The sequence below is a fragment of the Acanthopagrus latus genome, chromosome 23, assembly GCF_904848185.1.
Source record: "Acanthopagrus latus isolate v.2019 chromosome 23, fAcaLat1.1, whole genome shotgun sequence".
NCBI classification, from domain to species: domain Eukaryota; kingdom Metazoa; phylum Chordata; class Actinopteri; order Spariformes; family Sparidae; genus Acanthopagrus; species Acanthopagrus latus.
In genome coordinates this window covers 13,285,817-13,302,605 of record NC_051061.1, presented here as the reverse complement: position 1 = coordinate 13,302,605, position 16,789 = coordinate 13,285,817, and the positions used below count along the sequence as shown (strand labels likewise).

Sequence of the window (16,789 nt, the reverse complement as noted above, 5' to 3'; positions counted from 1 at the left end):
TGTAATTTAAAGTTATGTACGCATGGTAAGCCTTTAAGCTCGGCAAGTCTGTCTGACAAGCTCTATGGGGGCTATGAAATCAAGACAACATCTCTGTGGAAGGTGGGGTGCAAGTGTGTGTGTGTGTTTGTGACACTGTGTTAGAAGTAGAGTATACATGTGTGAGCGTTTGTATTTACTTGCTTAATGAGCATGAAGCCTCGTCTGTGCAGAGACAGCAGCGAAACATAAGTGGCAGAACTAAAGACAGACTGCATGCTCCACACACACACACACACACACACACACACACTCACACACACAAATCATTTATCCAGGAGGGAGGCGATGCAGGCTAGAATTCCTTTAATCAAGTTGTTTACGATTTTGAGTTTGACGTTGGCTCACTTGGGAACATTTTCTCCCCTTTTAAGACAAAATGTGAAATTATATGAAATTAGAGGCAGCAGCGGCACTCAGGCACTTATGCACTAAAGACACCCCAAGCCTCAATATATCATTTCCATATGCAGGGGCAGACACGGGGCGGACAAGATTGTCTCTCCACACTCTCTCTGTTTCTCTTCATGTTCCCGCTCTCTCTTTGCTGAGTGGTTCAGTGCAACAAAAGAGGGGGAAAAAAAAGCAGAAACACAGTTTGGGGAAGGGGGTCCTCTGGGTCGGGACTTGTCAGGAAGCACCTGATGTTCGTGGCAGAGGCAGTCAGGGGAAAGTCCCCTGCCTGGTGGGTGGGGTGGGCCACACACACAGACACATACATACGATGAACATTACCGAGCAAGTCGTACACACCTCCATCAGTCTGACCCTGTGAACTTTGTACAGTGTATTTCAACACAATTAATCATAGATTATCCTGGAGTGTAGATTGCATTTTCCATATTATGTAATCTCAGAAATTCAACAGCGTTATCTTTTGAGCCCTAAAGGCCAGTTGTGGCATATTAACTGCTTGTGCACGAGAATGAGCAGATCTGCGGGAAAAACATAGTCTGGTAAAATGAAAAGTTCCTGTGAAAAATAAAAAAGCATCCTGTATACAGTAAAACATCACAAAAAATGCAATAAATCTTCTGTACTATCTCTCTGTCATTGAATTATGCTCTCCGCTCAACTCTCTGACAACAAACAAGTACAGTTTTGTTTTTTTTTAAAGAAGCAAAATCCCCAAAGTAGTAATTACTTGAATTTGTATAGATTAGAGCCATCGTACCATAAGACCTTTGTTGATATTACTTTAGAATGTTTTTACTGAAGGTTAAAAGAGGGGAAAAAACGCAATAAATCAGTTTTGTTTATTGAAACCAAGACATTGAGTTGTGCACTTTTTTTGGCCATAATATTTACAAAATTACTGATATTTATGAGTTAAATGATTGATTTAAAGAGGATTGTTAGGCCTTGACAGAGGTCTGTGCACCACTGAGTGCCATTCTAATTTGGGAGTGTGTCTCTGATGGTAAATATCTCTCCTTTTTTTGTCTTACAGGGCAGCACACTGCGGAAGAGAAAGATGTACGAAGAATTCCTAAGCAAGGTCTCCATCCTTGGTAAGTCCGTGTATCGACATGAAACATGTTATGAGGGTGTTGGAGGACATTCCTTTGTGTCAATTGTTTATGTATACCTTTATGAATGCAGCATAGTGTACAGTGCGTTTGCACGTGAATGGCGCGTAACTCTTTTTAAACACCAGGTCAGAGAGTCCAGAGTGCAGGCCCACTAAATCTGCCTAGTGCAACATATACTGTAGATTAGCCCACATAAACACAGGCGCACGTTGTCACACAAGGCCCACAGCTGAGTAAGGTCTGTGTGTGTAGACCTAATCTTCTTGCACTGTTCATACTAAAGCCAGTCACACTCTGCAATGTCTCTGTGTGTGGACAATAAAAGAATGGAGAGTTATGCTAAGCCTCTCTTTCCCTACTAGAATTTGGATAACGCCAGTCTACACAGACTATTGAGTTTGGAGGAACGGCAAATGAGATTCATTCAGACTTTCAAAACAAGCTGCAATTGGAACTGACATCTCGTCCCCTTCCACTTGATCGTGTGTGTGTGGTGTATAGAGTGAGGCCATGCCCCCTGTACAGAGTTATTAGCTGGCTGAGTAAACACATACACTCAATTCAGGTCTTAGGAGAAACGTCCCTGTGAGATCCACTCTCCTTTCATTCACCTCCTTTCTTCTGCATCTCCCTTTTTGACGGCCTTGTCGAGGCCTGCATTGAAACGCCCGCCTCCCTCCTCAAAGTGCTTTTCCTCTCCTCCTTCCTCTTTCTGTCGCTCCGCTTCTCCGATCTTTGAATTGGAGGAGGGGTAGGAGGCGGGACTGTTTTTGTTTGTCTTTGATTTTCGAGATAGCCACGAAATTGGGTACAAGCCCTTGATGTCGAGGAGTGAAGGGGGGAAAAAAAACAACATGTTCGTTGTCGCAGGCCTCAACATCCCAATGGCCGAGTCACGTTGAGCGTACTGTGTGTAGCAAGGTGATCCAAGTGGGCGCAGGCCCCGCGAAGCGTGAAATGTAGGTTCTTTAGTCAGCACATTTGTGTATCGTGTTACATGCCGAGCTGTTATGGATCACTACTATAGGGCCTGGTGCCTTTAGCTCGCAGCCAGACAGAGGACATCCATCTGGGGCCGACAGACACCCCGGCCCCACTAGAGGGGACACTGGACACCTTCAGCCGACCAGACTTCACCTTAGCTAATCCTAAATACATACACATTTACACACACACACACACACACACAGATAGACACTCACTGGGATCAGTTACTGAGCACATCAGGAGACAAAAGTTTCAGACAAAAGAGATTCTGTTGTAGTTTTACGCCTCTAACTCACGTCTTAGTCAAGTCCAAACACTGAATCACCCTTTTATCTAGACAAAGCTAAAGTGAGGAGTGTTTTCACTGCAGATAACATTCCGTCCCATAGAAGACATATAGATTGTCAAGATTAGGCAACAATAATATGATTTGTCAAAGAAGGATGAGCTCATTTGGCATTTTTTTTTTTTAAGAGGAGGCATTTCGGAGGTATGAGTGGGTCCTCTTTCTATGAATATCAATAATTCTGACTTGCCCAAAACTCCTTTGGTTGGAACATTTTTCCCAGTGAGGATGTGTGACCGTCTGTGTTTTTGGTTTCTGTGTGAAGACCAACAGCTTCTAGAAATATCCCGGGCTAACCACGTCACTGTGCGTGTGGTTGGACGGTCGGAAAGACAGCTGTCGCCACTGGTTCTCTGGATCAACGAAAAATGTAAAAAAAGATGGATCCTTTCACAGGTTTTGGCAGTAATCTTGTACAATGCCACGGGTGTAGGGAATTTTAAGATTTACTTTGAAAGAGATCTATAATTCAGGATTGATTCACTATCATTGAATCAAGATTCAAAAAGATTTATTTGTCACATGCAAAATTGTACATTCACAACAGGAGTGAAATGAGACGGCAACCACTCAACTGTGCAAATAGCAAATGTTACAGAAAAGAAACTACATACAAGCAAAGCAATAAAATAACATATAAAAACTTAGACTTCACTATTTTTGGATTGTTTTTTCCCATGTTTCTTTGTTTCTAAGTGTGTAATTGGAGCAACAGTTTTTGAAATTAAAACCAGTATTGAGTGATATCGCCATTGGGCTGCAAAGTTAGTCCTACAACAATACGTCCACTTAAAGTGCTTGTTTTACCATTAACAGTAGTTATTGTGTCCAACAACAGTATGGAATGGTTCCCTACAGAGATAGAGCTTTTTGTTTTGAAACAATACAACTCTTTTTGTCAAACCAGCAACAACCACTATGTCTATCGCCAAAGCCACCAGACTCCATTTGCAGAAACAGTAATTTGGTCATTGTAAAACACACTTGATTTAAACCAGACTGAAACAAATTGAGAAGTTCACTAAAACTGCTTTGGATGACACCGTTAACTAAATGAGTGTAATGTAACAATATGGCAGCAAGCTAGATATCTTTACCAATTTGGCATCTCTCTGAAGGATACTTGTGATGAAACTTTAGAGCTTTTGGCTATTCTGTGATTAGACCTGAATTAACCTCAAAGAGGACAGCTCTCTGTCACCAAAACCCAGAATCAGGAGAGCTGAGGTCTTACAGATTTAGGGGTTAGTGTCAAGGTGTTTTGGCTCCACGGGGCTCCATGTAGAGGAGGTTGGAGGCCGGGGGGATCTGAGAGGTAATGGTCCCTGATGAATGACTGGATTAGCGAGAGGGAGGAATTATCGTTCCACCAGCTTACTGGACTTGAGCAAGAGGCATCCTGTCAGACCACGAAACGCACACAAACATGTGCATGATTGTGCATCTACTCTTACATTCATCAGTATGAATAACACCAGGGCTAAATTAAAGTGTTTCCCTGCAGACTTCGTTAGATCCAGCCATCAGTTGACTAGTTGCTGCACCATTGTAAATACTATAACGAACATTTAACTGGTCAAATATTGTCAACAGGCGCAAACAAGATTTTCAGCGAGAAGGCTTGTTATTCTTAATACCTCTCTGGGTGGGATAAGTCATGAAGAATGAATGTAGGGCTCTAACAGCCTGAGGAAAGAAGCTGCTCTGGAAGTCTTTAAACAGTTTAGTAGACTGTTTGTTAGCAGCACTAAATGACACATAGCTCTCACTGATCCGTATGCATTGTCCAATCACAGAGTCTCTGGATAAATGGGAACGTTTGACGGTGGCCGACGCTCTGGAGCCCGTTCAGTTTGAGGATGGAGAGAAGATAGTGGTGCAAGGAGAACCTGGTGATGACTTCTTCATTATAACAGAGGTAAGCTCTGTGTGCATGTGTGTGTGTGAAACTTTCTGCCATGTCACAAGTAAGACAGGATTTGTGTCACATTTCCTGTGAGCTGTATGCGCTGACATTTGGGATCCAGTGTATGTGTCATCAGGCGGGCACCCAGACTGCTGATGAACATGTCATCATGCAGAGACGTTGGTGGGCTCTTTGCTCGAGGCCGGAACTGCTCCCAGTTTATTACGACCGTCAGAAGGACTACCCGGTGGAGTTTCCTTCCCGCTCCCTCACACTGCAGGCTTTGTGGAGCTGGGGCCCCTGGTGCAGCTTCATGAAGGGCCCCCTGCCTGTCATCCTAAAACACTTTTGATTAACTCCATACTTACGCAGCTTTCACCAGGGTCAAGTCAAGAGAGCTCGGTTGGGGGGGGGTGGTGAAGGCTCAGTCTGCGGTGGTTTTGTCCTTGCCTTTCCCTTCTCATTCTCAGGCTTAGTTAAAAAGTTAGTCTCGCTGTCAGTAGCTCTGTCTATCTAATTCGAGTGCATTGGTTACAGTGCTACTCATCCCTCTTTTGGCTTGCTCTCCTTCTCTCTTTCCACCTGTGCCCCTCTAGCAGCATCCATTTCATCCATTCTCCCACTTTTCAACTCATATCTCTCTTCAGTGATGTACATTTAAGTCTCTAAGTATCTGGACAGCGTTTTAGTGCTAATCCAACACAGTTTAAATGAAGGTTAAAGTTCTGACTTTCAGCTCGATGTTTGGTGAACGTTACAGCAGGTGTGGGGCCAATATTCCACATGTCCATAGTTGTCTTACTTGATTAGTGGTTTTTGAGTTTCTGTTTTTTTTGTGGTGTCTTTTGCTCTGTTAGCACAGTTCTGTTTCCCTCCTGTGTTCCTGTGCTCCTCCCCAGTCTGCTTTCCCTCCACACATGCAAACTCCACAAACTATTGCCACCGTCAATTTACCCCTGAGGATCTACTAAAGTATTTTAAAGTGAACTGAATTAAAAAAAGCCACCTGTCATTGTAGAATTCAGCTTTTCTATTAGAGTTTTATTTCTTCTTTCAAGAAAATTACATTGTCCTGACTTAAAGCTGAAAGTTCAAGCCCATTGGTTCATATCAACTATGTTAAAATAAGCCAAACAACAAAATGTGCATTTCTGTCCAAATATTTATAGACTGTACTGTGTAGGTCCCACGTTAGCCTCACATTATCCCGCCAGTGTTGGTCAAAATTGAAGCCTCCAACTGGAGCCTCCTGAAGCTGCAGAAAGCCTTTAAAAGCCAGTTTGACTCTGCAGAACTTGAACCCAAGTTGACTTTAAGACACAAACATAGCAGTTACTGTAGCAATGCATGACTCATCAATCTGAGACTTGTACACCCCAGAGAGGAGAAAAGGCGAAATATGCAGAGGAATACCAGGGATTATGGGATGGAGGGATGGAGCAAGAAGAGAGGGAGGAAGAGAGACACGGACGGAGGATGGAGGTCCGTGTGTCATCTTTTTTAACTTCCGTTTTGACCCGTCTTACCTCCCTGCTGCTTCATCAGCCGGCAGGAGCATTTGTATCTTTCATTAATCCCTTCCTCCTCCTCTCTCTCAGTCCCTCCCTTCCTCTGCCTCTCTCACTCCGTCTCTCGTGCAGCAGTGCCTGACTTTCCCAGAGCAGGGTAGACTGTGGTGGAATGTGTGTAGCAGACTTTCACATGGGGTCAGGAGACCCAGCCTCCCGGGAGAGAGAGGGAGAGAGCGAGAGAGAGAGAAAGAGAGAAGGAGAAGGATGAGTCAAAGAGGGCAGGGAGGGACACATAGTGAGGCTGATTCGGAAGGGACCACAAGTGAAATTAGTCTCGCCACGATTATCAATCCATCACCATCATTTTTTTCCCTTCTTGTGCACACCTTTGTTGTCAAAACTCTCCCATTTGTCTCCTCTCCACTCCCCCACCTCCCTTCTCTTCTCACTCTTTTGCTGTTTTTGCGGTTTCGGCGCGTCAGCCGAAGACAAACCCCACAATCACTGATTAAATGCTGCTGATTGGCGGATTAACAAAAGAGGGGTATAGAGGCATCACTTTCGTCGCCTGCGGGGAGTAATAGGGCCCGAATCAAAAGTGACATGTAACATTTTTTTTCTCATACTGTACAAACAAGCTTTTACAGACACTGCAGGGGCCGTGAAGACTCAGCCACACCTTCCTTCGCATCTCCTCCTTCCCTTTCTCAATGTCCTCCCATCTTCCGGGGTTTTGCCCCCACTTACTCAGCGTGCGCACTTTTTCTCCCACATGCTCATACACTCACCCTCAGCACCCTGTTATCTGCGGTCTCACCGCTGCCACCTAAAATGGGGCGTATGAAAAGGAGGAGGAGGAGGAGAGGCAGCTGTAAGTGAAAGTTTTGAATTATGATGTTGACAAGAAACAAGCATGTTGGTTCCGCTGCCTCTTGCTGTAGGAAGATGCTTTTGTTTTTATTTTTCTTTATTTGTAATTTTTTAGCAGAGGAAGGAGGAAGTGTTTTTTTTTCTTGAAGTCCCAGATAAATCCCCTGTCACACTTTGACTTCTTTAGTCACTGTGATGACAACTGCTACATTTCCGCAAAACTCAACATCACACAAGTCTGAACAGAGTGATGTGAGATTAAATATACATTAATTACAGACAGAGAGATGAATTCTCACCTTGTTCACCTGATTAAATCAATGATATCAGTTTCTTACATAAGTAATAAACACACGTCATTTCACAAATTCTGAAAAACTATGAATGAATCAATGTTTTCTAGAATTTTAGTTGAAACATTTTTTTAAAAAATGACTTAAATTCTCAGCATAACGTTAATTAATAACAGTTTTGACAGCATGTGTAGTGTTGTAGAGATATCTGTTGACATCAGCCTTTTTGGGTTTTGTAGTCAAGTCAGTCACTCACTCTTTGCTAATTCACTCGCTCTCAACTCTCCATCATCAATCTAAACAACAAATCAATGTGTTATCTCATATTTGTCCTCTGACCCCACACTAAAGTAATCACACTAAGGGGATGTAAAGGGTCCCTGTGGGTCGCACAGATGAGAAATCCTCTGTGGGTTGTCTTCAGGATATTACCTATATGTATGTGTTGAAATGCAATTTAGCTAATGGAGTTTAAGACTGCTTTTATAGACTGACGATCAATGCAGTTAATGAATGAAGAGTACAAGTGTGCAGTCACAAGGACAAAAGGTAAATATTAACGCGTCTTAATTGAGTGAAACCATTTTCTGAGCCCATCTTCCTCTCTGAGAAGCAGCCCTTGGGCCATCGCATGTTCTCAAGAGTGTGTGTGTGTGTGTGTGTGTGTGTGTGTGTGTGTGTGTGTGTGTGCGAGTGTGTGCTGGTGTTTGAGTGAGAAGGTGCAGACTCTGCTGGTGCTGGGTGGCCTCGTGAACAAGGCTACTCGGGATATCACCTTTCTGCCTCCATCTCTACTCTGCCCCCCCCCCCACTCTCTCTCTCTTTGTGCCTGCTGTTGATCTGACGGGTGTCACATCCTACATGCAGGAGGCTACATTTTGACATGTCACCACGAGCCGACTCGCTGCACCCTGTGTGTGGTATGTGTGTTTAGGCAGGAGTGGGAGCAGTTTGATTGAGGACTGTATGGAGTGTTATCTGAGGCACACTTCTTCTCCCCCCCCCCCCTTCCCTCCCGCTTGTTTACTCCAGACTTGTTTACAGTTCGTTTCATTCATACTTTCTCTTTTGTTCTCCCTCTCTATTGTCGTCGCCTGTGTCGGGGCAGCCTGGTGAGGAGGATCTCCAATGTTTATAAAAGAAATATCTGTGGAGCAGAGCGCAGCCCCTGGGGTGGTACAGTATGCGATGGTTATCTGGACCACACTGTGTGGCCTGCTCACGAATGAACTACTGTACTCGACGGTGCTGCACTGTCTCACTTTCTTTGTTTGGACATGAACGGAAAGGAGAGGAATCAACTGGTTGTAAACACAGCGAGCCTCGATGCCCCTCATTCTCTTCCCCATTCACATCTCTCTCTGTTTTATACCACGTTTGTTTGCACTCAGACCTCTCGTTGGGTGCGGTGTATTGACGTTCAGTAAAAGTGGTCACTGCTGTGTTTATACTTTGCATTGAACATGGGAGACGGGGCAGACAGAGAGGTAATATTTTATGGGATTTCCTTTCTTCCTTGGTCACGTTAGTGTCTTGTCTTTAATTGTGTCGCCATCATCCGCTGCTTCGTGGGCATCTTTAATTTGTAGACTTACTTGAAATGGAAAAGTTGATGTATCGTGGCTGTAATTGTTGTTATAAAGAAAATGACCATAACACATGGAAATACTTTAAAGCAGGCTTCTGAAAAGCGTTTAAAGGACTGTGTATCCCTGAAACTTCGAACAGGGGTCTGGACACCCAATTGCTAGGCGTTAACATTAACAAGGGGTGTATTGGGATTTGGCCTAAGAAATCATATCTTACACGAACAAGCTTCGGCTTCACAGGAGAGACAAACAACATCTGATATGTGTGGGCTAGAGAGTGAGCACCACAAGCTTTTTCTCTCAATGTGCTCATCTCCTAATAAGTATGGACATATGTTCTCTATTGACAATTTTCCAGGAATTTTAATTTTTTTTTTAATTTTTTTTTTACCACATTTAGACACCTGACCTGACCTGAATTAAGAGTAGTAGAATGTTTTATATACCCTATTGGACAGTCAGCCGTGAAGACAGAAAGTGAGGGCAGAGAGAGTGATGAGGTGTTAGTTAACAAAGGCTGGACTCAAACATATTTGATAACTTAACCCCTAGCCTGCCAAGGCACCTTAAGAAGAGTAGAATTTTGAATGAGAGGGATAGAGATTGATGTCTTTGAATCTGATGGTCAGCCTAGCAGCATCTGAATCTACCACAAACGCACACTGTGAAACACCAGTCTTTTCCCTGCTGTTACTGCTGCTGCTGAGTTAGGAGTTAGGCAGCAGCATTAGGACCCAGAGACCCATGAAGCTACCTGCAGGCCACTCCAGCCTTCAGCCTCTGGCTTGGGGCTGTTCAGATAAATGTCCTCAGTGATCAGTTCAGCTACTTAGACTGACTAATCTCTAATCAGCTGGTCCAATCAAACAAATTTCATGCAGTGGAGAAGTGATTATGATTTTGGCCACCAACCTCATCATCTGTCGAGTTCTGTCAAATCAGTTTAAAACCTCCTGAAACCACACACGAAGACAAACTTTGTTAGTAAACACTTTTTAATCACGAAAGTTAAAATGTAACCTCTGAGCTCTCCTCCTTCCGGTTAAGAGGAGAATCCAAAGTAGCTCCAGGTGCTTATTCTATTATTCCATGTTGCTTAAAGCCACTGGAGAGTCTGGGTCAGAGCCAGCCTCTTCAGTGGCTTTATGCAGCTGAACAGCAGCTCTTGCCCCCCACTCTGCTGCTGGCCCTCCCTCCCTTGCGGTGAAAGTTATAGGTTGTGCATTTAAAATCGAAAGACAAATCGAATCGTGACACTTCTATTATCTTGTGGCAAGTGTGACTTTAAGGGAACAGATCAAATTCAGCCACGTTCAGCCGCAGTAACAGTGCCCTCTTTTCAACTTGGCAAGAATTATTTGGAGTCCATCCCTTACAAACATACATACGCTCAGTTATTTGAGCGGTGTCCCCCACTTCTCCACAGTTCATTTCAAGCCACAAACTCAACACAACAAGTCACACATGAATCTTTCTCACTGAAATACAGTCTCGCCTCTGTGTGCCCATAGTAAAGAGCTGGCAATTTTTGGGGTTCTCATTAAATCTCATTAGATTCATATTTAGCGTTATTAGCATGGTCAGCAGAAGGAGCAAAGGCGGATTAGAGACATTGAGAGAGCGCTGGAACAGTCAGGACTGTTTTACAGACTCAGTCCAAGACATGCTGGGAAGTTCCCCGCAAGATTTTTTACCAGCTTTCAATTTCGTCCGAACACATGTAAATGTCCAAGTGTTAATAACGCATTTACTAACATATATGTTCCATCACATGCAAACAGTCAAGCTTTGGAGAACTGAGGTGGCTCAAATGTGAAGATACATTTTCTAAAATGTCCTCATTCACACACAAACTGTGTCAACAGCTGCAAAATACAACATGCAGTGTTATCATCTGTTGGGCAGAGTGAACGGAAATCAGATTTCCTCCGTTATACTTTTTCAATGACTCACACACAACAACAAGCAGCGGGTGCTGGAACTTTGCGTAGTGTGTTCGGTCGGAGAGTCCAGTCGCTCCGTCCAGCAGACATCAGCTGTTGATTTTCTCACTGTATGTGTGTATGTGCGTTTGCGTGCGAGCTTTCAGACATCCATCTGTGTCTGTGTTCCCTCTTATCGTTCGCTGGCTCTGTGTGTGTGTGTGTGTGTGTGTCTTTTTGCAAATGTGTAAGTGTGTTTGCTAATGCACAATAGGATGATGTGGTTTAGCAACATCCAAAGTGTTGGCGCATGCACATGAAAGTGTGTTAGAGTTTTGGGGATCATTTCGGGACACTTCACTGGAGCTGGGAGTCTTGGACAGTACGGTTGTTTCCATTTTGTGTGTGAATGCTGATGGAGGGGATTATGTGACGGAGACACTGAGAAATCAGTTCAGTCTCTAACGGGCTTAGATGTTTGTATTTATTACACCCCAGAGATAATAAAGCAGAACAAATCAGAATTTGAATCACATACCCCGTCGGAATAACTGAGTATGTGTTGTTTTGTGTTTCTGATCGTCCCACAGAGCAGGTGTCCATCCCACAGAAAAAGTGGGCTTAAATCCTGTGCACCTGTGTTCTTATGAAGCAAAGGAATTTCTTCTCGGCTTAATCCTCCTGACGATTTTCAGCCCCTTTGCTAAATAACTCCTCCTTTTTCTCTCCCTTTCCCTTCTTCTCCACCCCCCCCTTTAATTTCTCTCCCTCTCATCCTGTTCTCTTTCTCTTGTCTCTGTCTTTTCTTTCTTCCCTCCTTTTACTTTTCTGTCTCCAGGGAATAGCCTCTGTTCTGCAGCGCAGGTCTGACAATGAGGAGTATGTGGAGGTTGGACGCCTCGGACCCTCTGACTACTTTGGTGAGTGATTCTTGGCCGACAACACTGTTTCCATTTCCAGTTTGGTCCCACTCACAAAACGCTATTGGTCACAAAAATAACTAGTTTCGTATTCAAAATTTTAAATATAAATCGTGCAAGGAGAAACACAAAAATGGCAACTGTGGCGAGGCCAAAAGCTGGTTTAATTATGGTGTTGCCTGGATATTTTATTTTAATGTTGTGCTATTTTTAATTTCTGTTGAGTGAATTTAACAGTTTTGCAATAGATTTAGATTTTGACGTAAATTATATTTTATATGCATTTAAATTTATGCTGTAAATGTATGTAATCATCGTGTAATGTTCCCACCCACAAAAGTCCAAATAAAAAGGTAACAATAAAGCTACATTTGTTAGGATTATTATTAATTTCAGTTAATCTGCAGATTAATTTAATGGTTTAACGGTCAATCAGATATTAAAGGTGCACTATTTAGTTTTGGAACAATTATTTCAAACCCATAGAGACAATATATTGAATTTTAAGGTAATGATACTTGCTCAGAAATGATGTGTCTTTTTGTAACTGAATAAACAAGCTGTTCTCAGAGTAAAATAACCAGTAAAATAGTTTGGAGCTAGAAACGCGGCAGAGTCCGCCACATATAAACAAAGTAAACCAGTACGAAACTGTGTTTTTAAGGTCAATTTGTTTATTTATTTTTAATGATCAAGAAAATCAATCAGCGAGGATTTTCTCTCTGATTACATTTTCTTCGCTAAAATTACAAAGTGCACATTTAAAAAGTCAATGACAGTGTAAGAAAATAGTGAGAAATGCACATCACAAGAAGCCAGAGGCCAAGGTGTCGTCATTTCAAGATATCAAGAAAAAACCAAGCGAGCATTTTTGCAGGGCTGTGACGAGCACTCCCGACACCCCCCGTGCTCCAAACTGCTCAACACGTGTTCGTCAAGATGACGTTTGAGACGTAGTAAGAGCATAACAGTCTTCATAAGGTTTTAAAAAGTCTTAAACTTGAAAACAATTGGAATAAAAGTAAACTATCATCAGATTAACTGCCTCACGTTGCTTTTTATCAACATCTTCTTGCTGTTTTGAGTCTGTTAGTTGTTAGTTCCTGTGTAGTGAAAAAAGATTTAGTGGATGGAAGACAGGGAAACGAGAAGCAGAGGGTTCAATTCTACAAAAGATACATTCAGATCAGTTTAATTCATTTAACAAAACGCTTGCACAAAATTCTCAGTCATCCATGAATTACATACAGTCCGCTTAGATATTCAATCGAAGCAGATTTGGAACATTTAATGACCTCGCAGCTGATTGTCCTCTCCTCCTCCAGGTGAAATCGCCCTGCTGTTGAACCGCCCCAGGGCAGCCACCGTAGTCGCTCGCGGCCCACTCAAGTGTGTGAAGCTGGACCGACCCCGCTTCGAGCGAGTGCTGGGGCCGTGCTCAGAGATCCTCAAGAGGAACATCCAGAGATACAACAGCTTCATCTCCCTCACCGTGTGATGAGTCGGCCCCTCTGGGCACCACCAGCAGGGGTGGGCAGCATCAGCATCAGAGTTTTGGTCCGTGGGTGGGAAGAGGTGAGGATGTGGGGGTACAGGACACGGGTTTTACATCCACAATGACAGGCCGCTCATTTGCTGCCTTTTCTTATTTTTCTTATTTTTTTTTTTCCTTTTTGCGCGTTTCTTTCTTTGATCTTGTGCACTTTGACTTGACCTGTGCTGTCACGTAGCTTTATGTCAAAAACAACATGCAGGGGTGTGAAATGGGAGTGAGGACCGGGATCATTTGACTGTGCGTGAGTCATGTATGCAAGTGTGTCAGCCGTGTGTGATGCATGCCTCTAGAACGGCATTTGCACTTCCATGAAATTACGAAGGTTACGGATGAATTCAGGAGATAAGAAGGAAGTAAAGTCATGTGTACGTACAGCAGGAGGAAGTGGGAACACGTTTCTTTGCTCGCTGGCTGTGGTTTGCCTTTTTTTTGTCACTACTTGTGGGCGTGCGTGGTGCCACTTCTAGGTCAAATCCGACCCGCAATGCACAGACCTCTGTTCCCTAAAGCGTAGATTTAGAGGTATGAAGTAAAAAAAAAAGATTCTTGGCTGTTTCGTTCATTTTGAGTGCTTCTTAAATGTGCTTTTTACTGCTGTTATCAGTTAGGGGATTGTTACAGGTAGCGATATGTTGAGTTGTTATTTTATGTGACTTTTGTCAGCCAAAATCAAGCAACGAGCTGCTTTTTTTTTCTTTTTCTTTTTCTTTTTCTGAAGAAATTCACGCAGCAGTTCCGTGTGATCTGTGAGCCGCGGTACTCCAAAGGCACAGCTGTGTTATCAGTCTATGTAGTTCTGAAGCACACGATCTGAAACAAGTCTTTTCGTCACCTGACACTGTGGCCATATTTGTTTTTTTGTTTTGTTTTGTTTTTGTCTTCCACTTTGGAAACTAAATCCAAAATCGTTAACACTGAGTAAACAGAACCTCACCGTAGAAACATGGAATATTTCGTGTGACTACTCTTAAGAAATAACTTTTTAAAGATAATATTTATTGATATAAGAGCCTGAAATTTTTGCCTGACACAGCCAATATTTATCCTGTACTTGGCAGGTGGCAGGTTGTAATTTCATTCCCTGCTGAAACACACTGACATGAAATGAAACACACACCCATACTGTAAATGCTTACACCGTCTCAGGACACACACACACATACAGACACACACACACACGTCTTACCTGATGCTTTTTTAACCTCATTTTTGTTCAATGTGAAATTGCTAGATGAAAGCTTTTTGCACCACCTTTAGAGTTTGTATCGTTGGGTCAATACAGACGTTTGATTTAGCTGTTTTTAAAGACATGACTTATGTGTTATGAATATATAAAAGAGAAGAGGTAGAACAATATACTTGTGTTGCTTTCCTTTCATCTACTGTAATTTGTCAATGTTGCACAACCGACCCAGCGGTTTATGTTGTACAAAACAGGACCTTAAGAAAAGAATCTTTCTGTATTCTCCCTGTATCTTCTTTCTTTCGACTATCAAACCATCTTGAGCAAATAAAGATAAGCTTCTGAAATCCTCTTGATTGGAGTCATTATTTTCTCGTGATCAACCCCGTGTGAGAACGTGACTCTTTTTTCACATTTTTCCCCCCTTCCTTTATCCCGACTTCTGGCATCCTCTCCTCCTCTCCTGGCTGGACTTCTTCATCCCGTGCCCTCGTCCCACCTCCCCTAACTGTTATGTCTCCATCAATCTCCCCTTCTCTAAACTGGCCGCTCCACTCACACTTTTCCCATTTCTTACTCCAGGTTACTGCCTTTCCCCCCACTCTCCTCTGCCCTCCATCCTTCTCGCGTTAAGCTGGCTGTCAGTCATCCGTCAGTGCGAGCTGTCAGAAAGCCTCGGCACTCCTCCCAGCCACTTTCACACCGCAGTGGACCAAAGCCTCGGCAGCTTTGACACATTCCTCTTCATCTTAGTGCCCACTAAATCAACTGAGGAATGTGCCCCCAACTCGCCAACATTGAGTTTAGTACCACCCCCCCCTTCCCACGCATTCACACAGACCAACACAATCACCTTCACACTAGCACACACTCAAACTCACAAACACACACATTTGAGGGGGTATTGCTCTTCCATCTGCGAGGCTTCGGGGTTTCCAGCACGCAAACATGTGTCCGCTGGCGACAGTTAAGTATGAATGCGCCCACTTGCATGTCGAGCATGACTCCTCTTCTTCGCTCCTCGTGGACGTGTTTACTGGTTCATCGGCACTCGGTTTGCAGACCACACTGACAGTCATGCAGTTTCTCAGCACCATTGCTTTAACACTGCTGACTACTACTGGAATTCACATGTTCTCCGTCAGTCACTTTGTGCACCATAATTTCATCTTTCCCATTGGTTCCAAGGATGCGGGCGATGTTTCAGCTACACGCCATCCTACAGCGTTCGTACAGGTGCTGAAATCATATCACTAGCTGATTGAGACTTATCCAAACTGAGTTTTAAGGTTGTAACAACCTAACAAATTGTATTAGGTCGTAGGGGAATGACACCATCAGCCACGTATAGATTGGTTACCTATAAACACAAAGCACAAATTACAGTACCAAGAAAGTGAGTCTGCCATAGTGCATCAAGAACAGGGAGAGGCATTGTTGTCCCTGGTCGCCATTCTCAGGTAACGGTGGAACAACTGGAGTAACTGTGGAAACACTCCACTGCAAAAGAGAAAGATGACGTATGAGGCAAAAGAAGGTGAAGAGGTAGAGTGATAAAAACGGGCAGGCCTTCACTCGATGTTGTGTCAAAGTCTGTTCCCTCACTAATATGTGTTTCCCCCTCTAAACCAACATTCTTTGTACTAGATCATTACAAAACCTGCCAACATTAAATGCAACCAGCTGTTTTACTTGGCCTTTTTATAGCACTGAGATCAGGATATCTAGGTCAAATTAGGATTCTTATGGTTGTTTTTTGCTTTGGACAGTTGCCAGGCCATTAGCGTTAGCCATCTTGCAAACACTGTTGTTTGGGACAGCAGTGCCAACAGTAATACCAAGGGGAAACGGTAGAAGGCAGTAACTTTGAAAAGACTATAAAGACATTTCTAAGGTCAGTGGTCTTTCAGGCCTGTAATACAACAGAGATGTCCTTCAAGTGCTTTTAATCACACAAGTTAAAAACAGCAGCTGGACCTGGAGCTGGGATTGTTTTGTCAAACAACCACGATATTCATCTCCCATAAAAAAAATAAATTAATTAAAAAAAAAAAAAAAAAATCCTGAGATGACCTGGGTTTTTATGTGTCTAAATGTGTGCAAATGTGTGTCTGTGTGTCCGTGTGTGTGTGATTA

The 16,789-nt window shown here is 43.2% G+C and overlaps 1 protein-coding gene across 4 annotated transcripts in view; it reads left to right on the top strand.

The window, feature by feature from the left end:
• The window catches only part of prkar1b (protein kinase, cAMP-dependent, regulatory, type I, beta), a 67,530-nt gene extending 52,527 nt beyond the window's left edge, over positions 1-15,003 (top strand). For all 4 annotated transcript variants that reach the window (XM_037089984.1, XM_037089986.1, XM_037089988.1 and 1 more), the window contains 4 exons: positions 1,490-1,550; positions 4,701-4,822; positions 11,834-11,915; positions 13,241-15,003. In XM_037089984.1, the coding sequence (XP_036945879.1) occupies positions 1,490-1,550; positions 4,701-4,822; positions 11,834-11,915; positions 13,241-13,413 (438 nt within the window). In that variant the 3' untranslated portion in view covers positions 13,414-15,003. The remainder of the gene's footprint in view (positions 1-1,489; positions 1,551-4,700; positions 4,823-11,833; positions 11,916-13,240) is intronic.
• Positions 15,004-16,789: the final 1,786 nt, after the last annotated feature.